This window comes from Rhipicephalus microplus, chromosome 7 (genome assembly GCF_043290135.1).
Source record: "Rhipicephalus microplus isolate Deutch F79 chromosome 7, USDA_Rmic, whole genome shotgun sequence".
Classification (NCBI taxonomy): domain Eukaryota; kingdom Metazoa; phylum Arthropoda; class Arachnida; order Ixodida; family Ixodidae; genus Rhipicephalus; species Rhipicephalus microplus.
The window spans coordinates 128,505,824-128,528,002 of record NC_134706.1 but is presented as its reverse complement, the minus strand read 5'-3'; the positions used below and the strand labels follow the sequence as shown (position 1 = coordinate 128,528,002).

The following is a 22,179-nucleotide window of genomic DNA, read 5'->3' as shown; positions in this document are numbered from 1 at the left end:
CGAGCTTTTGTTACTGTTCTAGAGGAACTTGCACAACACTCATTTCAGAAGACTGCGCGGGCCATTTACAGCTTTCATTACTCCTAATTCTTGGATGCGTGGAGCTATAGCCTGCTTACCAGTATAAAAAAGGTTATTTTCGTTATTTTCTTGTGCCTGGTTAATATTCGCATTTTTACGAACGCACCCTTCTAAAACTATCACTGCAATTAGGCCCCACTGATGCCGCATGACACTCGTGTTCCTGAATTATCTTTCTTCCCGACACGAACAAAATGCTTAAAGCTGGTAACTTACTTTCTGCATCGCATTCCTAATGTTAAATATACTTCAAGGGCCCTGAGTGGAAACAGGCAACCCACAGGTCAAGATTCTCAAGAACCACCCTATGCGAACAAAGTTTGAAATGGACCTAGACGCATAGCTCTTCGACTGTGTGCATTTTCTCTGGTGCTTTGCACGCTCCAACAAGGTCGCCATCTGAGAAAATGGCTGTCAGGTCCGGCTTCCCAAAAAAAAAACAATGAATGCTCACATGAGGGGGGTGGGCCAATGCACTGCCGCCACACGAAAGTGAAGCTGCATATGTTGTTTGGTAATAAGGTTTTTTTTTTTTTTTGACGCCAAAGTTACTTCTGCTTCTGTGCATAATGAGAATGCTACATGCGTATACCTGCGCGAGACTTTTGCTAACACTCGGTAATGTTTTTATTAAACAGCATACCCCTTCCACACATACGTGAAGAGTGAGCAAGGGCATACTCAATACTCGCTCCTCAATTATACGAGCCAGAAGACGCGCAGAAGTCGATCCAGTAAGGACTTGAGCCCGTCCTTAGGTCATATCTGTGAATGAATGCATTCATTTGAGTCAGGTAGTATATATTCCCTGATATGAATAGAACGCTGCGAACGGCAGTCATGATAGAGGGAGAGTATTTGCCGATTGCCATCATTTGGCAGCACCTACAATATTGCAGCAAAGCTGCGTTAAACGAACGAACTTGCTCCCAAACCCTAAAGACATCTTCCTACCTCTCAGAAGGAAAATAACAAAAGGACACTTGCTGAAGGCCAGAGAAGAAGATTCGAGACTGGCCAACAGAGCTCAGCAACACAAAAAAAAGCCGGTGGTTATAGGCAGTAGCACTAAACACACCAGGGAAGCCGAGAAGTCAAACATGCTCAGGTCTACAGCAATGGGTCACTCGTTGAACAAAATGACGTTGGTGGATATCGTGCATATGAGAATATTGGTTGGGTGGCCAGATACTGGTTTTCAATGTTAAGAAGGATCACGTCCACTTTTCGAGAATGAAAATCTCAAATTTGCCGGTTAGTGCTAATGTGTACGCTATTATTCAGGGATCTGTTGGCTTCAAATAAACAGAAGCTCAGACAATTTTTCGACGGAGTTGGGTATACTGAGACACGCAAGTGCACCAGAATAGTGACGTCTCTGTCTTTTGTAAACGCAGCTTTTGAAATACCTCTCTCAGGAAACGCCTCTAAATCAGAAATTGCCTCCCAGCCACTGCACTTTCAAAATCTACCGTCAGGGCCATTGATATCCCGAGCAGTTACGCTTATGAGGTTACAGGGCGCTTTCCGAAAGTTACTGAGAACATTTTCATGCGATTCCACGTACACACTGACGCGATTTCCAGGACGTGAAATGCACGGCAAAATATATCGAAGGTTTTCGTTTGTTTCGTTCCTACTTTGTGTAAGCCAAAACACTGTCCTCGGCTGATGGTAAAAATTTAATGCATCGTGATCTAGTATCGCACATTTCATCAAACTGAGAGCAGCGGCCGAATGGAATTCACATGCAAATCCAACTGAAAACATTCCAGGATTGATAATTTTTACAGGAAAAGAAAGCTTCTGCCATAATGGCCCAAAGCACTCTTTCTCCGCAGCGGAAAATATTAAAATAGATCGAATTCGGCATATAATTCATGCTTTATGACGTTTAGCATAGAGTTACGATAGGGGAACGAAACAATAGAGCAGAGTAGTATTGGCTATGTGAAGAAGAGAGCAGCAGCCGAGGTGCTTGGAACGATGTACCACGACATATCACGGGAATGAAAGAAACTGCTGTTTAAAACGTGCGCCCTGTAAGAAAATAAGCAGATTTATTTACCACCTTGCTTTATGTTACTGTCAAACTACTTTGCCTCACATCCAAAGATGCTTCGCTCGAAAACAAGATGTGTCAAGGTCGTGAAGCATCACTGAAGACATTGCCTGGCTTATCTGTGGCATCTGTGGCTTAGAAGTGCTTTTGTTTAACACCTTGTGACTTAAAAGAACGCTTTGTTGTGGTAACGTGGAACGTTGTATTATAATGGTCGATGTCTGCAAATTCAGTGATTGTTATTCTTGCGAAACATAGCTGGCCGTTTTCCTTCACCACCTACGTTCTAACTTCGACTGTAATATTCAGACTGATGCCATTTTTCTAGATTTTGCTGAAGCATTCAACACTGTCCCTCACAAACGCCTCATTCTAAAATTATCTGTGTTAAATCTAGACCCCAACGTCAACTCTTCGATCTACCAACGCTTGTATCGTTTAACTTTCGCATGTTTGCAGATGACTGTGCTATTGACCATTCAAAAACCAACACTCATGACGTAACATTATTTCAGCATGACCTTCATACAAACATGGTGTAATCATTGGCTACTGAAATTAAATCCTGATAAATGTAAGCTTGTTTCCTTTTCTCACCGCCACAACTCCCTTATGTTCACCTATTCGATCGCTAATATTCCACCAGAATCAGTTCAGTCATTCAAATACCTCGGTGTCACCTTGTCTCATGACCTTTCTTGGCGTCATCACACCACTAACATCGTTTCAGCTGCTAATAAATCACTAGGAATTTTTAGGCAACACTTGCGTCATACTTTAACACATTTAAAACTGCTTGCTTATCAATCATAAGTCAGATCAAAGCTTGAATATGCATCTTTCATTTGGAGCCCCCCCCCCCCAAATATATATCATAAATCAACTTGAATCAATCCAAAATTGGGCTCCAGATTCATTCACTTTGAATATTCGTATGATATCATCATCTATTCTTCGAAGGCAGAATCAGGATTGGAAACACTTGCTTCTCGTCGACAGACTCTCATTTTCATAAGTTGTATTCCAGTTCACTGAATCATTCACCGTACATAACGCCCTTTCCACACATATCTCATCGTACTGGTCATTCGCTTCAAGTCGCACTACCACGTACCGCGACCACAACATTCGAAGCCTCCTTTTTTTACACGAGCCACAAAACACTGAAACGGCCTTTCTCGCGCCATTTCTACCACAACCAACCCATCCATGTTTTCCGAAGCCATTAAAAACATCACTGTATAGTTTTATTAAACACCACCCTTTATGTAATGTATACTCTGAAGGGGGACATTAAGTAAATAAAGTGAAGTGAAGATTACAATTACATCAGTAAGAATTCCAATCGACTGCTCTAACCAGTTACAACTGATTAAATTAACTGACCAATTATTGAAAAAATAGAATCCCTTTAGCTTGCTGTCCATCTAAATTTACGTGCAAGCATCGCTTTGTCTTCTAACTGGGCCGCTTTTTATGAAGCGGCTCAATGCAGCTTTTTCGGCTGGTCATCCTGGCAACCCTCTCGAGAAATAGACTCAATTCAACTCAACTATAGATAATTTCTTCTCTATGTAAGACTAGCGTGTCTCGTACGAAGGACATGACAAAGAGGCTATACTCGCCGACTACTTGTCTTAGGAATGAAGGGAAAGCTGAAGAAACGGAGCTTCTGCACACCTGTTCCTGCGCGAAGTGGTCTGGTTTGGCACGCGTACCACTATGGAAAAAAATTGCCCGCAGCTTCCCTCGGGGGAACACTGAGGAGGATGCGGACCATATAATTGGTTAACGGGGTGTTAAAGTGCGACTTACTTGGGTCGATGGCTAAATTGGTTAACGTGGTTGTGAAATGGGGTGTTAAATTGCGACTTACTTGGGTCGATGGCTAAATTGGTTAACGTGGTTGTAGAAGGGGGTGTTAAATGAGTGAACACGTACACACGTATGCGAAAGGGCGGCGCTGGTCGAAGGGACGTCGATCATTGTGTTTGTGGATTCGTTGGAATTCATTTCACCGCGACCTTGGACGTCGACGCGCCGTACAAACCAACCGACGAGCGGCAACTGAGCGAGCGAGCGCCGACCTTGAGTATATATACAGCACGACGGCGCATGCACTGTCAGCTGTTGAATGTTCTCGAAGCGCGACGCCACATGCGCGTCCACTGGAGAATCAGGAGAATTGTAGATGTCGAACGCGGTGTGTAGAGGAGGAAGGGTGCACAGATGGTGGAGGAGTGAAGCGCGCGCGGTGTGTAGAGGAGGAAGGGATGCACAGATGGTGGAAGAGTGGGCGACGGCGCGACGGCGCATGCGCGCGCGTCAGCTGTCGAATGTTCGAGAAGCGGTGCGGACGGCGCACTACAAGGCGCGAGTATAAGATGCTCCGCATCTAAAAACAGGCTTCGCGCATCCCTTTCCTACCATCATTCAGACCTGCGAAACGCTAGTGGGGCAGGTGGGCAATCAGCTCTTCTGAAATCTAGTCAGCGTTGCACTTCGATGTAGATGCCGCTCACCGTTTGAGGTACGGCATAACAACGCGACTTTCGTACGCATCGGAAAACGCATAATCACGGCGAGAAAACTAGGATAAATGCAAATGTCTCGCTCTGGTGCTCAGCGGCATGATCACAACAGCTACATGTAGAAAACGAAGGCATATTTCAGAGACCCCACGTGGAAAAAACGGATACAGTCGTGAGATTGCATTATTTAGTGGCATACGATACACGAAATTTGGCTATGTAGCCTTCACTTCATTGCCAGGAAAAGTTGCCCACGGGTATATTCCGCTTTTATGTAAGGTTAATGTGATCTTACTATATATAGTCAGTGAAGAATAAAAAATTTGCAGATCTTACGTACAGTGGGAGTCGATGATATGCGAAGCACGAATGAGAAATGTTGATATGTGACTTTAAAATCAGCATAACGTTACGAGGTGGAGGTAAATGATGCCATACATGATTACCATGTCATGAGTATCATGTTTATATGTGTCGTTTACCTTCATCATCCATTCGCGTCCCGTGATACTAAATTTAGTATATGTGAAGCCAGTAAAACGGTTGCGAGCACGCTATGAGCGTGATTCGTTGATATGGGGGGTTTAACGTCCTAACACCACCAAATGATTATGAGAGATGCCATAGTCGCAGGCTCCGGAAATTTCGACCACCTGGGGTTCTTTAACGTGCACTCAAATTTGAGCACACGGGCCCACAACGTTTCCGCCTCCATTGGAAATGCAGCCACCGCAGTCGGGATTTGAACCCGCGACCTGCGGGTAAGCAGCCGAGTACTTTAGCCACTTCATCACCGCGCCGGGGCACGGTATGATCTTGGTATGTTATCATGTTCTTACATGACAGGCGTGTTAGGATTATCATGTTTGCACCAGTCATATGTTTCGACATCCATTGACGTCACGTAACACCGAATTTGGTACATACGGAGCTAGCAAAACGACCGCAACCGCACCATGAAGGGCCCAATACACTACAATGTAGCGTTAACGCGCACACATTGGGCACAGCGACGCTACCTGAGCAAAGTGCGAGCACTCTATAGTCTGACGCCAGGAGCGACCAGCGTTCATCGGCGTGGCCCGACGGCTACCGGCGCGAAATTCGACATGCTGCGTTTCGAGCCGATGCGTTACCCAGCCAACGTTGGGTCTCCATCTCTTCGTGACAGAGGGACGCCGGACGCGCTGAAACGCGCATGCGTCCAAGCAACGCAGCGCGGCGCGCGCCTTCGAGTATATGGCAGGTACGGCGCCTGGCATGGCAACGCCGGCCTGACACGACGAAATGAATGCCAGCGAGCACGTGCACCGCGTCACGTCGAAATGTATTGGTGGCTTGACTATGCCATGTAGTCATGTTCTCACATGACATGCATCTAATTATTATCATGTTTGCACCAGTCACATATGTTCGTCATCCATTGGCGTCATGTAATACCAAATTTGGCATTTGTGAAGCTAGCGAAACGGCCGTAAACGCATCATCAGCGTGGCATGTAGTGATGTTTTTACATGACACGCATGTCGTGTTTATCATGTTTAAATGTGTCATTTACCTATGTCGTCCGCTTGCGTCGCATAATACCAAGTTTGCTACATCTGAAGCTAGCGAAACAGCCGCGAGAGCATCATGAGCGCAGCATATAGTCATGTTGTTACATGACACGCATCTCATTATTATCATGTTTGCATCAGTCACATACCTTCGTCATCCATTCACGTACTGTAATACCAGATTTGGTATATGTGACGCTAGCGAAACGGCCGCGAGTGCATCATAAACATGGCATGGAGTCATGTTATTACATGACAAGCATGTCATGATTTTCATGATAGGGTCTGTGGCTTGTGTTCGCCATGCAATCATGTCATACCATACCAGTCTTGCAATATGCCATGTGAACGAAATCAACGCAATAGCTGCAGGATCATAACATGTAAATCATGACATTCATGACATACATGTCATGATTTTCATGTTGTGACTAGTCAAATATGTTCTTCGTACAGTCATGTTGTGCCATACCAAGTTTGGTATTGATACCATTATCGAAATGCCCAGGAGAGCTAAAAGTCGTAGGCGGCTAGATAGATAGATAGATAGTTACGCTCAAAGTCGCCGAAGTTCAGTAAGAAATGCTTCGAATTTAATATATGCTCCACCCACGAGGCCTCATCGCCCTTATTTTCCATGCTTGCGCGCTACAAAGGAAGTAGTTCCCAAACAGGGGCCATAATTTTCACGCATGCAATCATTACCTTACAATACTTAATAAGTGTGTAAATACAGAATCCGAAGCTTCATAAATTAACGTGAGATGGGGCATACTTCCGCGTCAGCTTAGCAATATATCTGTTGTTTATATTGCACCTCCCACTGCGCTCATCTTGAAGTCCACAAAGAAGCAATGCACAGCTCTCGAAGGCGATGTTTCTGCGTGGTCCCTAAGGTTGTACTAAACAAACAATGTCACATTTAGCGTAATGTTTAAAATTGAGAAATTGTTCTATTGCGGTTTCACAAAATGAAACAAGGGCAAAAATCACGTTTAATTAGGTTGTTAGCAATTTTTTGCAAAACTTTCACTGCAAGAATTCTTCGCTGTCTTCTGTAACTATGGCCACTATGACTCAAAGCGAAGAATGGAAAAGCAATCTGAGACAGACTTCGTGAATTTTGATTATTGGGCTGCCTTAAATGATGAATGTGCGTTTCGCGTCGCCATGCATCGTGCTTGAGGTAAAGGCCAATGTTTCATTCGACGTCTTGTTTCATCTAAATAAAAGCGCGTAGCAGACATTGTGCTTAACAGTGGGGATCATTGAGTACGTCGTCGTTATGTTAATGGCCAAGGCTAAAGTGGTGGCAACAAAACGCTGTAGGTAGTGTTTTTTTTTTCTTGCTTCGACAACTTGCACTCCATGGTGTTGCCATCACCCCGTCAGCAATTGAATATTCATCTTTTCCAAAGCAGGGCCCAGTTTTGCTGCATCGGAGGCCACTATATATTCTATGAATGTGTTCGTGCAAAGGTGTGTCTTTGCAGGCAAGTGGGGTTTCGCTCTTCGGGAAATGCAAATGAATTGCGTGCTTCGTGGGAATCTAATTTAACACAAACACGTTATCTCTACGCGTAATACATGCATTCAATTGAGGTAAAATGAAAAAAAAATATAAAAAGTAAGACTTCTTAATATGTAATCGTTCAGAATGATGCAACGTCTTAAAAAGCGAAATGTTTCTCTTAATTCCTTCGCTCAACGATAATTTTAGCGCCGTCGCTTCAGTGACAATCACAATCGATGCAACTGATCGTGATATATCGTGGTCGCTGCGTCGATAGCGATCGATGCAGTCATATTACATAGCTCGCATCATTTCTCGGTTAAAGATCCTTGCACGGCACTCTTCATGCAAGGCATTCGTACTTCGAGCGTGAGACAAGTGCATAGGTACGCAACAGACACTTCAATCTGATACGTAATTAAGAGTCGGTGGCGATAACGTCTAGTGAAATAACGCAGCTGTGCCAATTGGCACACATTAGAATAATCACACACACACACACGATGACCACAATTTGCTTTTCAATGCATACACCAATGCACATTCTCCCCACCTGGTTTGTTTAGTCTTGTACTGTGTGACCCTGACAGGGTTGCTTTTTAAATGCGAAGCATTTCTTAGCGAACTTCAGCGACTTTGGGCGCATCTATCTATCTATCTAGACACCCACGACATTTAGCTGTCCTAGCCGCTTCGATAAAGGTATCAATACCAAACTTGGTAAGGCATAATATGATTGTATGAAGAACATATCTGACTAGTCATAACATGACAATCATGACATGGATATCATTAATGTCATGATTTCCATTTTATGGTCCTGCCGCTCTTGCTGTGGTTTCGTTCGCATGGCATGTTTTATACTGGTATATGGTATGATATGGTTGCATGCCGAACACAGGCGACAAACCCTAACATGAAAATCATAATATGCGTGTCATATAACAACATTACTACATGCCAAGCTCATGATGCACTCCCGGGCGTTACACTAGCGCCACATATACCAAATTTGGTATTACATAACGCGAATAGACGACGAAGGTATGCGACTGGTACAAACATAATAATCATAAGATGCGTGTCATGAAAACACGCCACGATCATGATGCGCTGGTGGCCGTTTCGCTAGCATCACTTAGACCAAATTTAGCATTACGGGACGTGAATGGATGACGAAGGTATGATACTGGTGCAAACATGATAAACATGGGATGCGTGTCATGTAACATGACTACAAGCTACGCTCATGAGGCGCTCGCGGTCGTTTCGATAGCTTCACATGTACCAAACTCGGTATCACGCGACGCTAACGGACGAGATAGGTAAATGAGATATACGAACATGATAATCACGACATGAGTGTCATCTAACCACATGACTACATGCCACACTCATGATGCGCTCACAGCCGTGTCGCTAGCTTTACATATGCCAAGTTTGGTATTACGTGACGCCAATGGATGACGAAGGTATGTGACTGGTACATAGATGATAATCATGAGATGCGTGTCAATATAGAACATGACTAGATGCCACAGTCAAGGCGCCAATACATTTGAACGTGAAGCGGTGTGCCGGCTCACCGGCGTTCTTATCGTCGGGTCACGCCGGCGATGACACGCCAGGTACCGGTCCTGCCATATACTCGCATGCACGCACCGCGCTGCGTTGTTTTGACGGATGCGCGTTTCAGCGCGTCTGGCGTCCCTCTGTCACGAAAAGAGGGAGACGCAGTGTTGTCTGGGTAATACATCAGTGCGAAATGCAGCATGTCGCATTTCGCAGCGTTAGCAGTCGGGCCGCGCCAACGGACGCTGGTCGCGCTGGTCGCGCCTGGCGTCAGACTATAAAGTGCTCGCACTTTGCTATGGTAGCATCGCTGTGCCTCGTGTGCGCGCATCAACGCTAGATTGGAGTATATTGGGCCCTTCATGATGCACTCACGGCCGTTTTGCTTGCTCCACATATACCAAATTTAGTGTTATGTGCCATCAGTGGATGTAGAAATATATGACTGGCGCAACACATGATAATCCTGACACGCGTGTCATCTAATAGCATGACAACATACCACGCTCACAGCGTGCTCGCGGCCGTTTCGCTAGCTCCAAATATACTAAATTTGGTATCACGTGACGTAAATAGATGACGAAAGTAAACGACACATTCGAACATGATAATCATGACACGGAAGTCATGTACGGCATCATTCACGTCCATCTCGTAATGTTGTGCTGATTTCAAAGTGACATATCCACCTTTCTCATTCGTGCTTCGTATATCATCGGTTCCCACTGTACGTGGGATCTACCAATTTTTTTCTCACACCTCGCCCACACTTACAACACTCGTATGTGTGCACAACACAGCGCATATCGCAAGCGATCACCAAGATTCTCACGTTGCGACCCACAAGTAACACATTCACACGCGCACAAGCGACAACGCTGATGCCACGCCTTTTGCGGGCTGTCAATCACAGACGTGCACATTCCACAGAACACACACGCGAACATTCAGACTTCAACTTCATATTACTGCACGCGAATGACTACGACAACAACCGTCGCGAGGAGGAGGAATTAACATTGATTGAAACGGCATACTAAGGTTTCCGTGGGTGGAGCCCTTATTCCAGAGCCCCACTGGCCCGAGCGGCTCGCTTGGCCTGGTCCAAGGTTGCCCTCTGGCTTCCCAGAGTGGTCATCCTACCGACGCAGAGAATAGACGCCGTGTTGCATGCTTCACGCTGCCAAACCGACCGAACGCGGTGGAGCTCTGCCGCTTCGGTGCGCTTGAAACGCTGCAAAATCACAACCGCCAGCATCCAATGACAGCCGACAACGATGATGCTCAAGGCGAGTGGGTGAAATAGCCTCTTCTTGACCAAGACACGACAGAAAACCGAATGGACGCCTGCCTGATGGTCTCGGTGCAGGGGAACATCGACTCTCGTCGCGAACGACGCCGTGATGAACATGTGTGCTCAAATTTGGGTGCGCGTTAAAGAACCCCAGTGGTCGAAATTTCCGGAGCCCTCCACTACGGCGTCTCTTATAATGATATGGTGGTTTTGGGACGTTAAACCCCACACATAAATCAATCATGCTAAATTTGTTAATGGTTCATCGTCACTCTTACGTCATATAGTAATGAGCGGCCGCCGTTGGACGATCATATTACAAATAGTGGTACACTTTACATTTATTTTTAGCTTTTCACCGACTATATATCAATATACCTGCACAATATGCATAAGAACATTGCTGGGTTGTCGTTTCTTGTGAAGTTAAGGTTTGGTGGTTATCAAAAAAAAACGCAGCATATCCACGGGGTGAATGATGATGAGTGGGCGAAGCTCCTGAGGGGAAATCATCGGTGAATCCGTGACTCTACAGTGAAAGTTCGCCCACTACATCATCAAGAAAGACGCGAGAAACACTGTGTGTGTATATATGCTCGCGCTGCAGCATGGCCATCGCATTGGCGCGAGCCTGGTCATTCTTGATGGAAGATATTGTGACTAGGTCGCACACACTGCAACTGTGTCCGAACGTAACGTCTAGAAAGTCTCGCTTAAACCGCGCGTCGGCACCTTGGGGCTGAGCTCTGCTGATGCATTTTGCAGACGCCTCACGAGCTCTCACTGCATCGGGGTCTGCCTGCCGATACGCGCGCTTTCTCGCCGCTTCCCGTTCTCTGCGTTTTGGAGATCCTCTTCGCGCCGCAGCCGTGCCGCTTCACGTATGGCAGGGTCCTTGCGCCGTTTCCGTGGCGCTTGGGCCTCTCGTTCTCGAACGCTGGGATCTTGGCGGCGGCGTCACGCAGCTTCACGGAGCGCCTTCGCGGTCTCGCACATCAGGATTCTGTCTGCGAGCACGCGCTGCCACCGCCTTGCGCGCTCGCCGCTCTGCAGCCTTATCCATCGGGCAACTCCGAGCGCGCGCCAACAGCGGACGGATTCTATTACAAACCTGAGGTGGCCTTATCCATCGGGCAACTCCGAGCGCGCGCCAACAGCGAACGGATTCTATTACAAACCTGAAGTGGCCTTATCCATCGGGCAACTCCGAGAGCGCGTCAACAGCGAACGGATTCTATTACAAACTAGTGATGGCTACGTACATACGCCAAGAATGCACAGACCCACGCCTTAAGGAGCTTCGCCCCTAAATGTTTCTGGGTGGCGCGTCGCGCGGCAGGGAGGGTGTGCATGCCGTGAAGCCACCCATGAGGTTCTCTGTAAATTAAGTGTGAACAGTGTGGAATGAGCACTGCATTCGAGCGGTTGTCCTTCAGCGCCAGGCGCCAACCCTGCCCGTCCGTGCTAGCTGGCATCCCTACCCGCCGCGTCGGTCAACCGTTGCGCCTTTTTTCTGCTCCTTCGTCGGAGCCGCTTAGCCGCGACTTTGCGAGGCGAAACCCCGCTTCTTGAGGCGACCAGTTGTCACATTAGCCTCATTTAGAAAGGGCGTACGCAGAAATTGGGTAACATATTTGGCAGGGTGTAACCAACGTTTTTAGATGCAACGCAGTGTGCTACGATGCATTTAGTTTAACATACCCTAATGCGTTTTGTTCCACTAGATGAGTCGTATACAACATTCAAGCGCTTTTGCATGCTTATCAGTGCCACCGACGCTAAAAGTATGCTATGGGTCCTAGCAATACTGTGGCTGTGGCCTCTGTGATCTGCGCGGGAAACCTCCTGAGTGCCTGCAAGTAACGGCCACCTCCGTACGTAACATCGCGGTGTTTTAAGGGCATTTTTCGCATTGTTTCAATGGGCAGCACACGCACGCGTTGACCTTTGCCGTCTACATTCTTCGTGTACACAACTTTGGAGCTGGGCGCACTATGTAAGAATGACGTGTGATGGAGCACGACCACACTGCATCGAACACAACGTTAATTACGGCCGCGTTAGATTCTTGCTCCACATTTTCTCTCCAAGACTTTCACCCGCCGTCTGCGTCTTATCTTCCGCTAACAAATGCCTAAGAAGAACATAGTCCGCGCAGTTTTCCTAATACAGCGCTCTAGCAGACGCTGACCTCAGCTGTAACTCTTTTAGATGCGGAGCATCGTATACTCGCGCCTTGTAGTGCGCCGTCCGCGCCGCTTCTCGAACATTCGACAGCTGACGCGCGCGCATGCGCCGTCGCGCCGTCGCCCACTCTTCCACCATCTGTGCATCCCTTCCTCCTCTACACACCACACGCGCTTCACTCCTCCACCATCCGTGCACCCTTCGGACTCGCTTGCTGGATTTCGAGCTGACCGGTCGTGCGCTCGCGCGCTCCGCGCGCTTGCGATCTCCCGCGTCAGCGTGGCTCTGGCCGACTGGACTCGCCCTACGTCATCTCCTGCCGCCGACGACCTTCCACCTCCGACGACAGTGCAGCTCTGATTTACTGGACTTGTTCTACGCCATCCACCGACGCCGAAAGGAGCTCTCGCAGGTGCGCCCCGTCCTCGGACTCCAGTGACCGTGCTCCATCTTTCCTATCTCTTCTATCCCCTCGATTTGTCCTCGCTCGCTGTGGCTTACCACACGTCTCTTCTTCTCTTCTCCTTCTTCGGCTTTCCCACATCTTTACTCCTATCCTTTTTATCCCTCCTCACCCCCATCCCTCGTGAGCTACTGTGGCGGTGTCGCTCTTTGAAGCAGACAATAACGGGGCTCGCTTTTCTCTTCATTTCTCTTTTCATAGCCACTCCGCCGTGCACCCTTCCTCCTCTACACACCGCGTTCGACATCTACAATTCTCCTGATTCTCCAGTGGACGCGCATGTGGCGTCGCGCTTCGAAAACATTCAACAGCTGACAGTGCATGCGCCGTCGTGCTGTATATATACTCAAGGTCGGCGCTCGCTCGCTCAGTTGCCGCTCGTCGGTTGGTTTGTACGGCGCGTCGACGTCCAAGGTCGCGGTGAAATGAATTCCAACGAATCCACAAACACAATGATCGACGTCCCTTCGACCAGCGCCGCCCTTTCGCATACGTGTGTACGTGTTCACTCATTTAACACCCCCTCCTACAACCACGTTAACCAATTTAGCCATCGACCCAAGTAAGTCGCAATTTAACACCCCATTTCACAACCACGTTAACCAATTTAGCCATCGACCCAAGTAAGTCGCACTTTAACACCCCGTTGACCAATTATATGGTCCGCATCCTCCTCAGTGTTCCCCCGAGGGAAGCTGCGGGCAATTTTTTTTATCGATCCACCGTAGCTGTTAGTCGGGCTGTTTGTGATGAGGCAATCAACACGCGCACCCACACAAACATACACGCACACACATTTGTATTCCCCCTGAAGCAAACGCGCCTGTGGGTTCACAAACGCTGCTAAGAGAACGCGCGCGCGCTCGCTCGGCCCCAAACGCGTTTTCTTTTTTTTTTTCTTGTCGTAGTTCCAGCTGCGCGCCACAAGACGCCGCCAGCTTCATTGCCTTCAGCGGAGCTTGTTACTCTTAGGTGAAACGCGACGTGATCCGGATGCCCCCGGAAGCCGTTCCGACAGGAGGTTCACCTGCTGGATATTTCCACCTCCGAGGCCACGACACGACCAAGGACGACGACAGAACAGTAAGAAATGTATCTATGCCGTGCTTTTTCTGTGCTTTCCGCGAATTTGAGCCTCATTTGACCGTTGCGCCTACTCGAGCTCCGTTTGCTTTGCTCTGCACGGTGACCGCTGCGTCGCGCCGCACGTTTTCTCGGTATACGCCGAGCCGGCGCTTCTTTTTCTTGGTGTAAAGTGATTATCCGGGTCGCGTAAACTGTTCTCCGGTTCCTTTTTGCTTGTTTCTGAGGTGCCGTCTGTCATTATGTCTCCCGTACTTCTCCCGACGGCCAACGAGCAGCCCTCCCGTTCCATTGCCAGAAGGAAATCAATCTTCCCATCTTATGCGAGAATCCACGCGACAGACTAAATCCGTCTTTCCCGCGGTGGAGGATGCATCACGTCACCAAGTGTCACAGGTTTGGACCATCCGTTCTTCCTTTTTGTTTCTTTCTTTTTCGCATGAGGCTTGACCACAAGCACTCGTTGCAGCGCGTAGCTGCCGTAGCCCATGTATTTTTTTAACGCCGTGAGAAGGGGCACGTGGCTTCGCGATACTGTGCGCCCTCCTACCCCGTCGGAAGACGACACAGCTCAGCGTCGAGAAAGGCGCGTCCTGACGCGCTGCAGCGGCTGCGTTTGGTCCGTAGATACTGACACGGCGAAAGCGCGGCCGGCCAGCCGCGTTTGACAAGCGCGCTCGCGGCAGGCGGGTGCGTCCGTGTTCCCATTCGCGCTTTGCGCGATGCGGCTACTATGTTTGCAGCCTTGAGTTGTTTAGGACTCCAAGATACGCTGCGGCCTCGCGGAAAATTCCAATTTAAAAAAAAAAGCGGACGTGCTTTTCGTGCATACGCTTGCCGCGATCAGTGTGTCGCGTTACCCGCTAGTGAGTAGCTGCTGAGGTTTAGCGGACGGTGTCATTGTAAGTATGGCATTAAGCACAACTTTCTCTTAGGAGCGAAGCTCTTTAACGCGTGGGTCTGTCCATTCCTTGTATGTATGTAGTAGGAAATAGCCATCGGTCGCACATACCCACTCTAGAGCGGGTATGTGCCACAGGGAATGCGAGATGGAAGATCGCGGTACTTGGAGTGTTCACTAGATGGACGCACGGACAGGCAGACTAGCAGACGGACAGACGGATGGATAGACGCCCGGACGTACTGACGGATGGACGCACGAACAGACAGGCATACAGATGGATGGACGGACTCACGTACAGACGCATGAATAGATGCGCGGATGGTCGCGAGGGCTGATGGAAGCAAGAACGAAAGGACGGTAGCACGGACGGGCTGACGGACGCTTCGCCCCACTCATCATCATTCACTGCGTGGATATGCTATGTTTAATTTTTATTCCTCACCCGTTTTTTTTTTGCGTGGCCTCTTACCCCCGTATTTATAAACGCGTCTCGTCTTGAACTCGACTTGCAATTGCCTTCAATGATGCGCGTTTGAAACGCGTCTGTGCGTTTGGGCTGCCTTGGCATTACACAAAGACAGCGCGTTCGAAAGGCGTTTGGGCTGCACTGAAGTCGGTGGCAAGTCAAGTTCAAGTCAAGCAGCGTTTCTGGATACGGGGGTCAGACTTGCTAGAAATCGACCAACGCGAATCTCTGAGGTCATGTTTCAGCAATAGAGGCACTCGCTAAACATACAGCTCTGCCAAGACAAATATACGGCCCTCTCAAAACAGTGCCCAATCGTTATGGTGAAGTTGCCGTCGATGTTTTCGGATGCAAACCTGAAGCAAATACAAGCGTCAGTTTGGTACTAACATGTTACGCAATGCTCAACGAAGAGAAAGATTTGAAGCGGGCCGTTGACTCTTCAGACCATAAAGTTTCTTACAATAATACCTAGAGGGGAATTCGACGCTAGTGTCTACGCGGGCTACTTCAGTGGTGCTTGTATCCCCATGGGAATTATGGGAAGTACAGGCTTCGGATATGCTTCGGATGGATCACGTTCTTTAGATTCGTGACGCTTGTTTGCTGAGTGTAAAATAAAGTGATATCAAGTTATGTCTAATTGAAACTTGCTTCATTTTTTGTACGCAAACTTTATTGCAAAAAGTTTTTGTGACTAGGCGGTAGAAGTGAAACTTGGACAAATTTAACCACTATGCATGGTTTGCATTGCTCTGCCAACGCGTTCTAGATTCAGCATCAAGATGTAATGAATTGTTTTTTACAACATTTGAAAACGAACATTCTTGTTTTGCCCTCGAAAGTACGCAATATCTACAGTATTAAGTGAGAAACAATTACCGTTTCCTCTGCTGCGATAACCGGTGTGTCTGTTCAACAGGTCTGCCCCCAACGCACATCTCATTTTGTTGTGAAGTCGAGTCGGAAGAGCGAGGCGGTGCGTCTACTTCGCGTCACCGTCATTTTACAGTTGATTTCAACAAGTTTTGGCAAGACGCACTAACAACAAACGTGAACTTGATGTAATATCCTGCACTAGCATCGGATGCTACATCTATGTGCAGAGGTAAGTGGACGACGCTTCATTTAAACTGTCAAACACGACTTATGCAGCTCCAGGGTTGCAGTAAATTGAGTGGCCTGGCAGTTTAAAATTCTTTGAACGACAAAGCTGGACGCGTCTTGATCCCGATCAAACGCTGACGTGTGTACGTTTGGCTCCGGCTACTTACCGTGTTATGACCACCTCTTCAGGTCCTTGGACCCTGGATCACACATCACACCAACTGTAAGTGGACCTGGCACCCATTCGACACCTTGTTGGGATGTGATAATGCTCCTTGAGAACAGTGCTGACTGTTTATTGTTCAGCTCGACCGCTTCCGCGCTAGGCCTAACCGCCGGCCTAGTATGAGTGGAGGCGCCCAGCGCGACGCGGCCAGCGTCGCAGCGGGCGTCGCTGCTGGAGGCGACGCCGCTCGCTCATGGCGTGCTCTACATGCTGACCTTCGTCCCACTGGTTCATCGGCTGACACCTGCGCAGCGGATCTGAAGAAACCATCTTCATGGGAGCCTAAACCTCCACCACTGCCCGATGCGGACTACAAGGTGATTCTTCGGATACGCGGGGGTCTCGACTGTACCAAGTTGCACCCCTGTGTCTTACGACAACTCGTTCTCAAAGCAGTTGGACTTCCCATCAGCAGCCCTGATCAAATCAGGGTCAATCCCACCAGTCACACAGTGCTCGTGAGTACGTCAAGCATGGACCGAGCAGATTTATACCACAACATCCGGACCTTAAAGTTCAACGGAGTCCCCTACGAAGTCGTCACCCACGTTGCCGACCCTGTAGATTCTTGTCGTGGAAGGTTTCATCTCCCTCTGGATTACGCTGACGAGGAAATCCTTCCAACCCTCCAAAGATGTAATCCAGCCATGACCATTGGGGCCGCTCGCCGACTGAGCACCACCGAAACCATCTTGGTTGTTTTCCGTGGCACGCACGTCCCTTTTTACATCAACTACGAAGGCTGCACGCTTCGCTGCCGCCCATTCCGACTGAAGGTGGAAGCCTGCACCCGTTGCCGAAAAATTGGACATCGCCAGGATGTCTGCCCCTCTACTCCCGATGCAATCTGTCACAAGTGCGGACTGAAGGATTCCTCAATGGACCATGAATGTGAACCCGTCTGTGTCGTGTGTGGTGGAGCTCACATCACCGGTTCCCCATTGTGCAAACAGCGTTACAAGACTAAGACACCTAAATACCAGACACCTAAGCCCTCAGAAGTTCCATCATCCCGGACACCGAGCCTTAATCGCTCGCAAGAGCGTGGCCCACAGCGGGGTCGCAGCAAGAGCAAGAGGCGGGGCCCAAACTCGACTCCCAAAGAACTTGACTTCCCGACCCAGTCAACGAACCCCCATTCCACCAGTCATCTGCCAAACCCATTAAAGGTAAGCTGGGCACAGGCAGCTTCCTCTAACTGCTCCTTATCTCAAAACATTAGCCTAGAAAAAGTTCTAGCTGAAAACGCTAGCCTCAAGGCAGAAATTCAAAAGTTAAAGCTCGAGCTACAATCCCGAATGCCCCTTAGCAATCTTTCGCAGCATTCCGAACCACGATCTTTCATTCCTGCTCAATCGCCCCCTGCTGTTGAACCCACGATACCTCTTCCTCCTACTGACATGGACACTACAATGCCTCGAGACACCTCCCAGCTGCCACCCTCAAATAAGCGCAAAACCCCTGCCACACCACGCGAAGAAGAATCTCTCAGCGACACAGTTCTAACTCTTAACGATAGGATAAACGCCCTCGAAAATAAAACACAGAAGAAATTCGCCGTCATTGAAAGTAAGATTTCTCACATAGAGAGCAGATTCACAGCTCAGGAGACGGGCCAAGCTGCCATAAATGACAAACTTGACAAGTTTCTAGATTTTGTACAAACTCAAATGCAGCAGACCACTGCATGGATTGCGGCCGTCACGGCCAATAATCCAAATATAGCCGTACCCGCCTTCTCTCCTACACCCCCTCCCGACAATGGCTGCAAACCCTAATCGCTCGAACTTTGTAGTATGGCAATGGAACTGCAGGGGGTTCCGCAAAAAGAAAGCGACTCTTCAACAATATTTGGCCTCCTGCCCCAAACCCCCTGCAGTCATTGCCCTACAAGAGACCCACGGAAACATAACTTTTCCCGGTTACAGTGTACACCAAACTAAATCTCTAAATTCTCCCGATACTGCAATATTAACGCAAAAACATTTGACGGTAACTCACTCTAATTTCGACGGCGTCGATGTGGAGCACAACTTTTTGGAGGTCCTTCCTTGTAAAACTCAAGAATCGCCTTTATACGTATTAAACGTCTATAGTAGGCCACAGGCGAAACACCATCGCTTCAATACTCTCTTTGCCCGAGCCATTGCGGCCGCGAAACATCACCCTCTCCTAATACTTGGTGATTTTAATGCACCAAATCAAGTATGGGGCCACTCTGTTTCTACACCCAAGGGTAGGGCTTTGTGGGTTCACATACAGGATCACCGCCTCACCCTCCACAACAATATAGACATGCCCACTAGATTAGGTAATAGTGTAGCTAAAGATACATCTCCCGATCTTACACTCAGCCATCGTGTTCACTTTGTCACATGGACCAACCTGAACATTAACTTCGGTAGTGACCACTACATTATTCAAACTACCATACACTTCCGACACAAACCTTTAGCTCCCAAGCGCCTGAGCCTTATTAACTGGAACAAGTTTCGCGAGGCCCGTCACTGCTCGGCGCCTACTGAGATAGATGATATCTCGGAATGGGTACAGCAATTGCACACTGACACAAAAACGCATACCACCATGTTACCACCTGATACGCCTTTTACAATAGTTGACACCCGACTTCTTCACATGTGGGAAGCTAAGCAATCTCTCCTCAAACGCTGGAAGAAGAGGCGACACAATCGCCGACTGAGACTGAGAATTGCGAGACTCGATTTGCAAATTCAGGACTATGCCATACAGCTTGCTTGTCAACAATGGACCCAGAAATGCGAAAGCATGCATGGCCACCTAGACAGCAAGATGACATGGCAGCTCCTGCGGCATTTATTAGACCCTACCATATCACGTACCGCAAATAATCATCACATTAACAAACTACTTCACTCGCACAAAGGTAACTTAAACACTCTTTTTAATGATCTTCGCGACAAACACCTACCCAGCGCGTATCGATACGATGCACCTGACTATATCGGACAACCAAATGATGATCTCAGTAGCCCCATAACGGAGGCTGAGGTTAGACACGCGCTTGCGAACCTTCGCACCTCATCTGCACCAGGCCCTGACCTCGTCAATAATAAACTTCTCCGCAACTTAGATGAAAACTCAATTATAGCCCTCACTAAATTTTTTAACCACTGCTTCGACACTTCTACCTTGCCGGCTGCGTGGAAGGACGCCAGAGTTATTTTCATACCAAAACCTGGTAAGCCCATAAACACAGCCAACCTACGTCCGATTTCCCTCACTTCATGCATCGGAAAAACACTTGAACATGTAATCCTCAACCGCCTTAGCAAATTTATAGAAGAACACAACTTATACCCTCACGAAATGATAGGCTTCCGTAAATCCCTTTCCAGTCAAGATGTCATGCTTCGACTGAAGCATGACATCATTATCCCTAACTCTAGTCTCGATACTCAAGCAATTCTCAGTCTCGATCTCCATGGGGCTTTTAACAACGTCAGCCACACTGCCATATTGAGTGAACTGAGCGCTATAGGCGTTGGTAAAAAGATTCATGATTACATATCTGCGTTCCTTTCGAACCGTACGGCAACTATTTACATTGGGTCTGAACACTCTTGTTCTTACTCCTTGGGGAGTTTCGGCACACCTCAAGGATCAGTGTTATCACCTTTCCTTTTTAACATCGCGATGATGCCGCTGGCTCGAACGCTGAGATCCATATCAGATCTCAAATTTTCACTTTATGCAGATGATATTACCCTCTGGATGACAGGCGGCTCCGATGGTCACATTCAGGAAACTCTGCAGACTGCTGCTGACAGGGTGGTGGTTTGTGCGGGTAACATGAATCTGACCTGTTCACCCACTAAATCTGAACTGCTCCTCCTTCCTGCCCATCGGGGCTCTGAAAAGCACATCTCTGATATACAAATAACACTGAACAATACACCCGTGCCTAAAGTTGACAGACTCAGGGTGCTTGGACTACACATACAACGAAATCGACTAAACACACACACCATTAAAGCACTTCAAACAACTGTGGACCACACTCTACGCCTTATAGGCAGGATATCTAATAAGCATGGCGGGCTACGAGAGGCAGAGCTCCTCCGCCTCATCCAAGCCTTCGTCCTCAATAAAGTGACTTATTCTCTCCCTTATCTGTTCCTTCTGAGAAGAGAACAAAATAACGTAGACACTTTGTTACGTAAAATCTACAAATTCGCTCTCGGAGTCCCCATTCGAACGTCCACCGCACGGCTCATGGAGACAGGCACATTGAACACCTTAACTGAACTTATTGAAGCACACTTAACTTCACAATATGCTCGTCTTTCCAACACACAGACCGGAAGATACATACTCGATACCCTCAGTATCAGGCCAACTCCAACCACTAACGCCAAACACACTATTCCGCGTGAAATACACAAGAATCTACTCATTCCGCCGCTCCCTAAAAACATGCACCCTGTGCACCACGAGCAACGTCGACGACAGCGTGCAAAAACTCTCGAAAAACGATTTTCTACTTCTAAAGAAGTGCTCTACGTTGACGCTGCCGAATACAGTACTCGTCCTTTTTTCGCCCTCTCAGTTGTGAATTCGCTAGGTCAGATATCTGCTGCTGCTTCTATTTCTGCTTCCTCTTCTGAGGAGGCGGAAGAAGCAGCCATAGCTCTGGCCCTTACAGTTCCAAATTATTCACTTATTATTAGTGATTCAAAAACTGCCATCTACAATTTTGGAGCGGGTAGGGTGTCCAAAACAGCCCTCTCCCTCCTTTTGGCCCATCCCCCGCAACAAGACACGGCTTTAATATGGACTCCCGCGCACGCGGGCCTTGCCGGTAACGAGGCGGCTCACGCCAGCGCCCGAGGATTTACGTTCCGGGCGCAGGCGCTGGAAGAGCCAGGCCCCGTTTCGACAACGGCACCGTTTGCTGCGCGGGATCGCCTTTTAACATTTCACGACATCTGTAGTCACTACCGCCTTGGTCGTTTATCCTTACCGCCGCTAACGTCGAAATCCATACGAAGGCGCGAAGTACTGTGGCGACAGCTGCAGACTCACACCTTTCCTTCTCCTTACATTCTTCACCTCATGTACCCTTCTCTTTACCCGTCCTCCTCCTGTAAATATT

The 22,179-nt window shown here is 48.1% G+C and overlaps 1 protein-coding gene across 1 annotated transcript; it reads left to right on the top strand.

Annotated features, from left to right (window-relative positions):
• Positions 1–16,947: 16,947 nt before the first annotated feature.
• On the top strand, positions 16,948–19,414 carry LOC142767624 (uncharacterized). The gene is made up of 2 exons (XM_075869690.1): positions 16,948–17,042; positions 17,126–19,414. The coding sequence occupies exon 2, from the start codon at positions 17,165–17,167 to the stop codon at positions 18,821–18,823; it is 1,659 nt and encodes a 552-aa protein (XP_075725805.1). The 5' UTR covers positions 16,948–17,042; positions 17,126–17,164; the 3' UTR covers positions 18,824–19,414.
• Positions 19,415–22,179: the final 2,765 nt, after the last annotated feature.

Excerpts from the sequence above, each read along its gene's own strand:
- LOC142767624 (XM_075869690.1), top strand. The coding sequence starts at position 17,165 with ATGAGTGGAGGCGCCCAGCGCGACGCGGCCAGCGTCGCAGCGGGCGTC.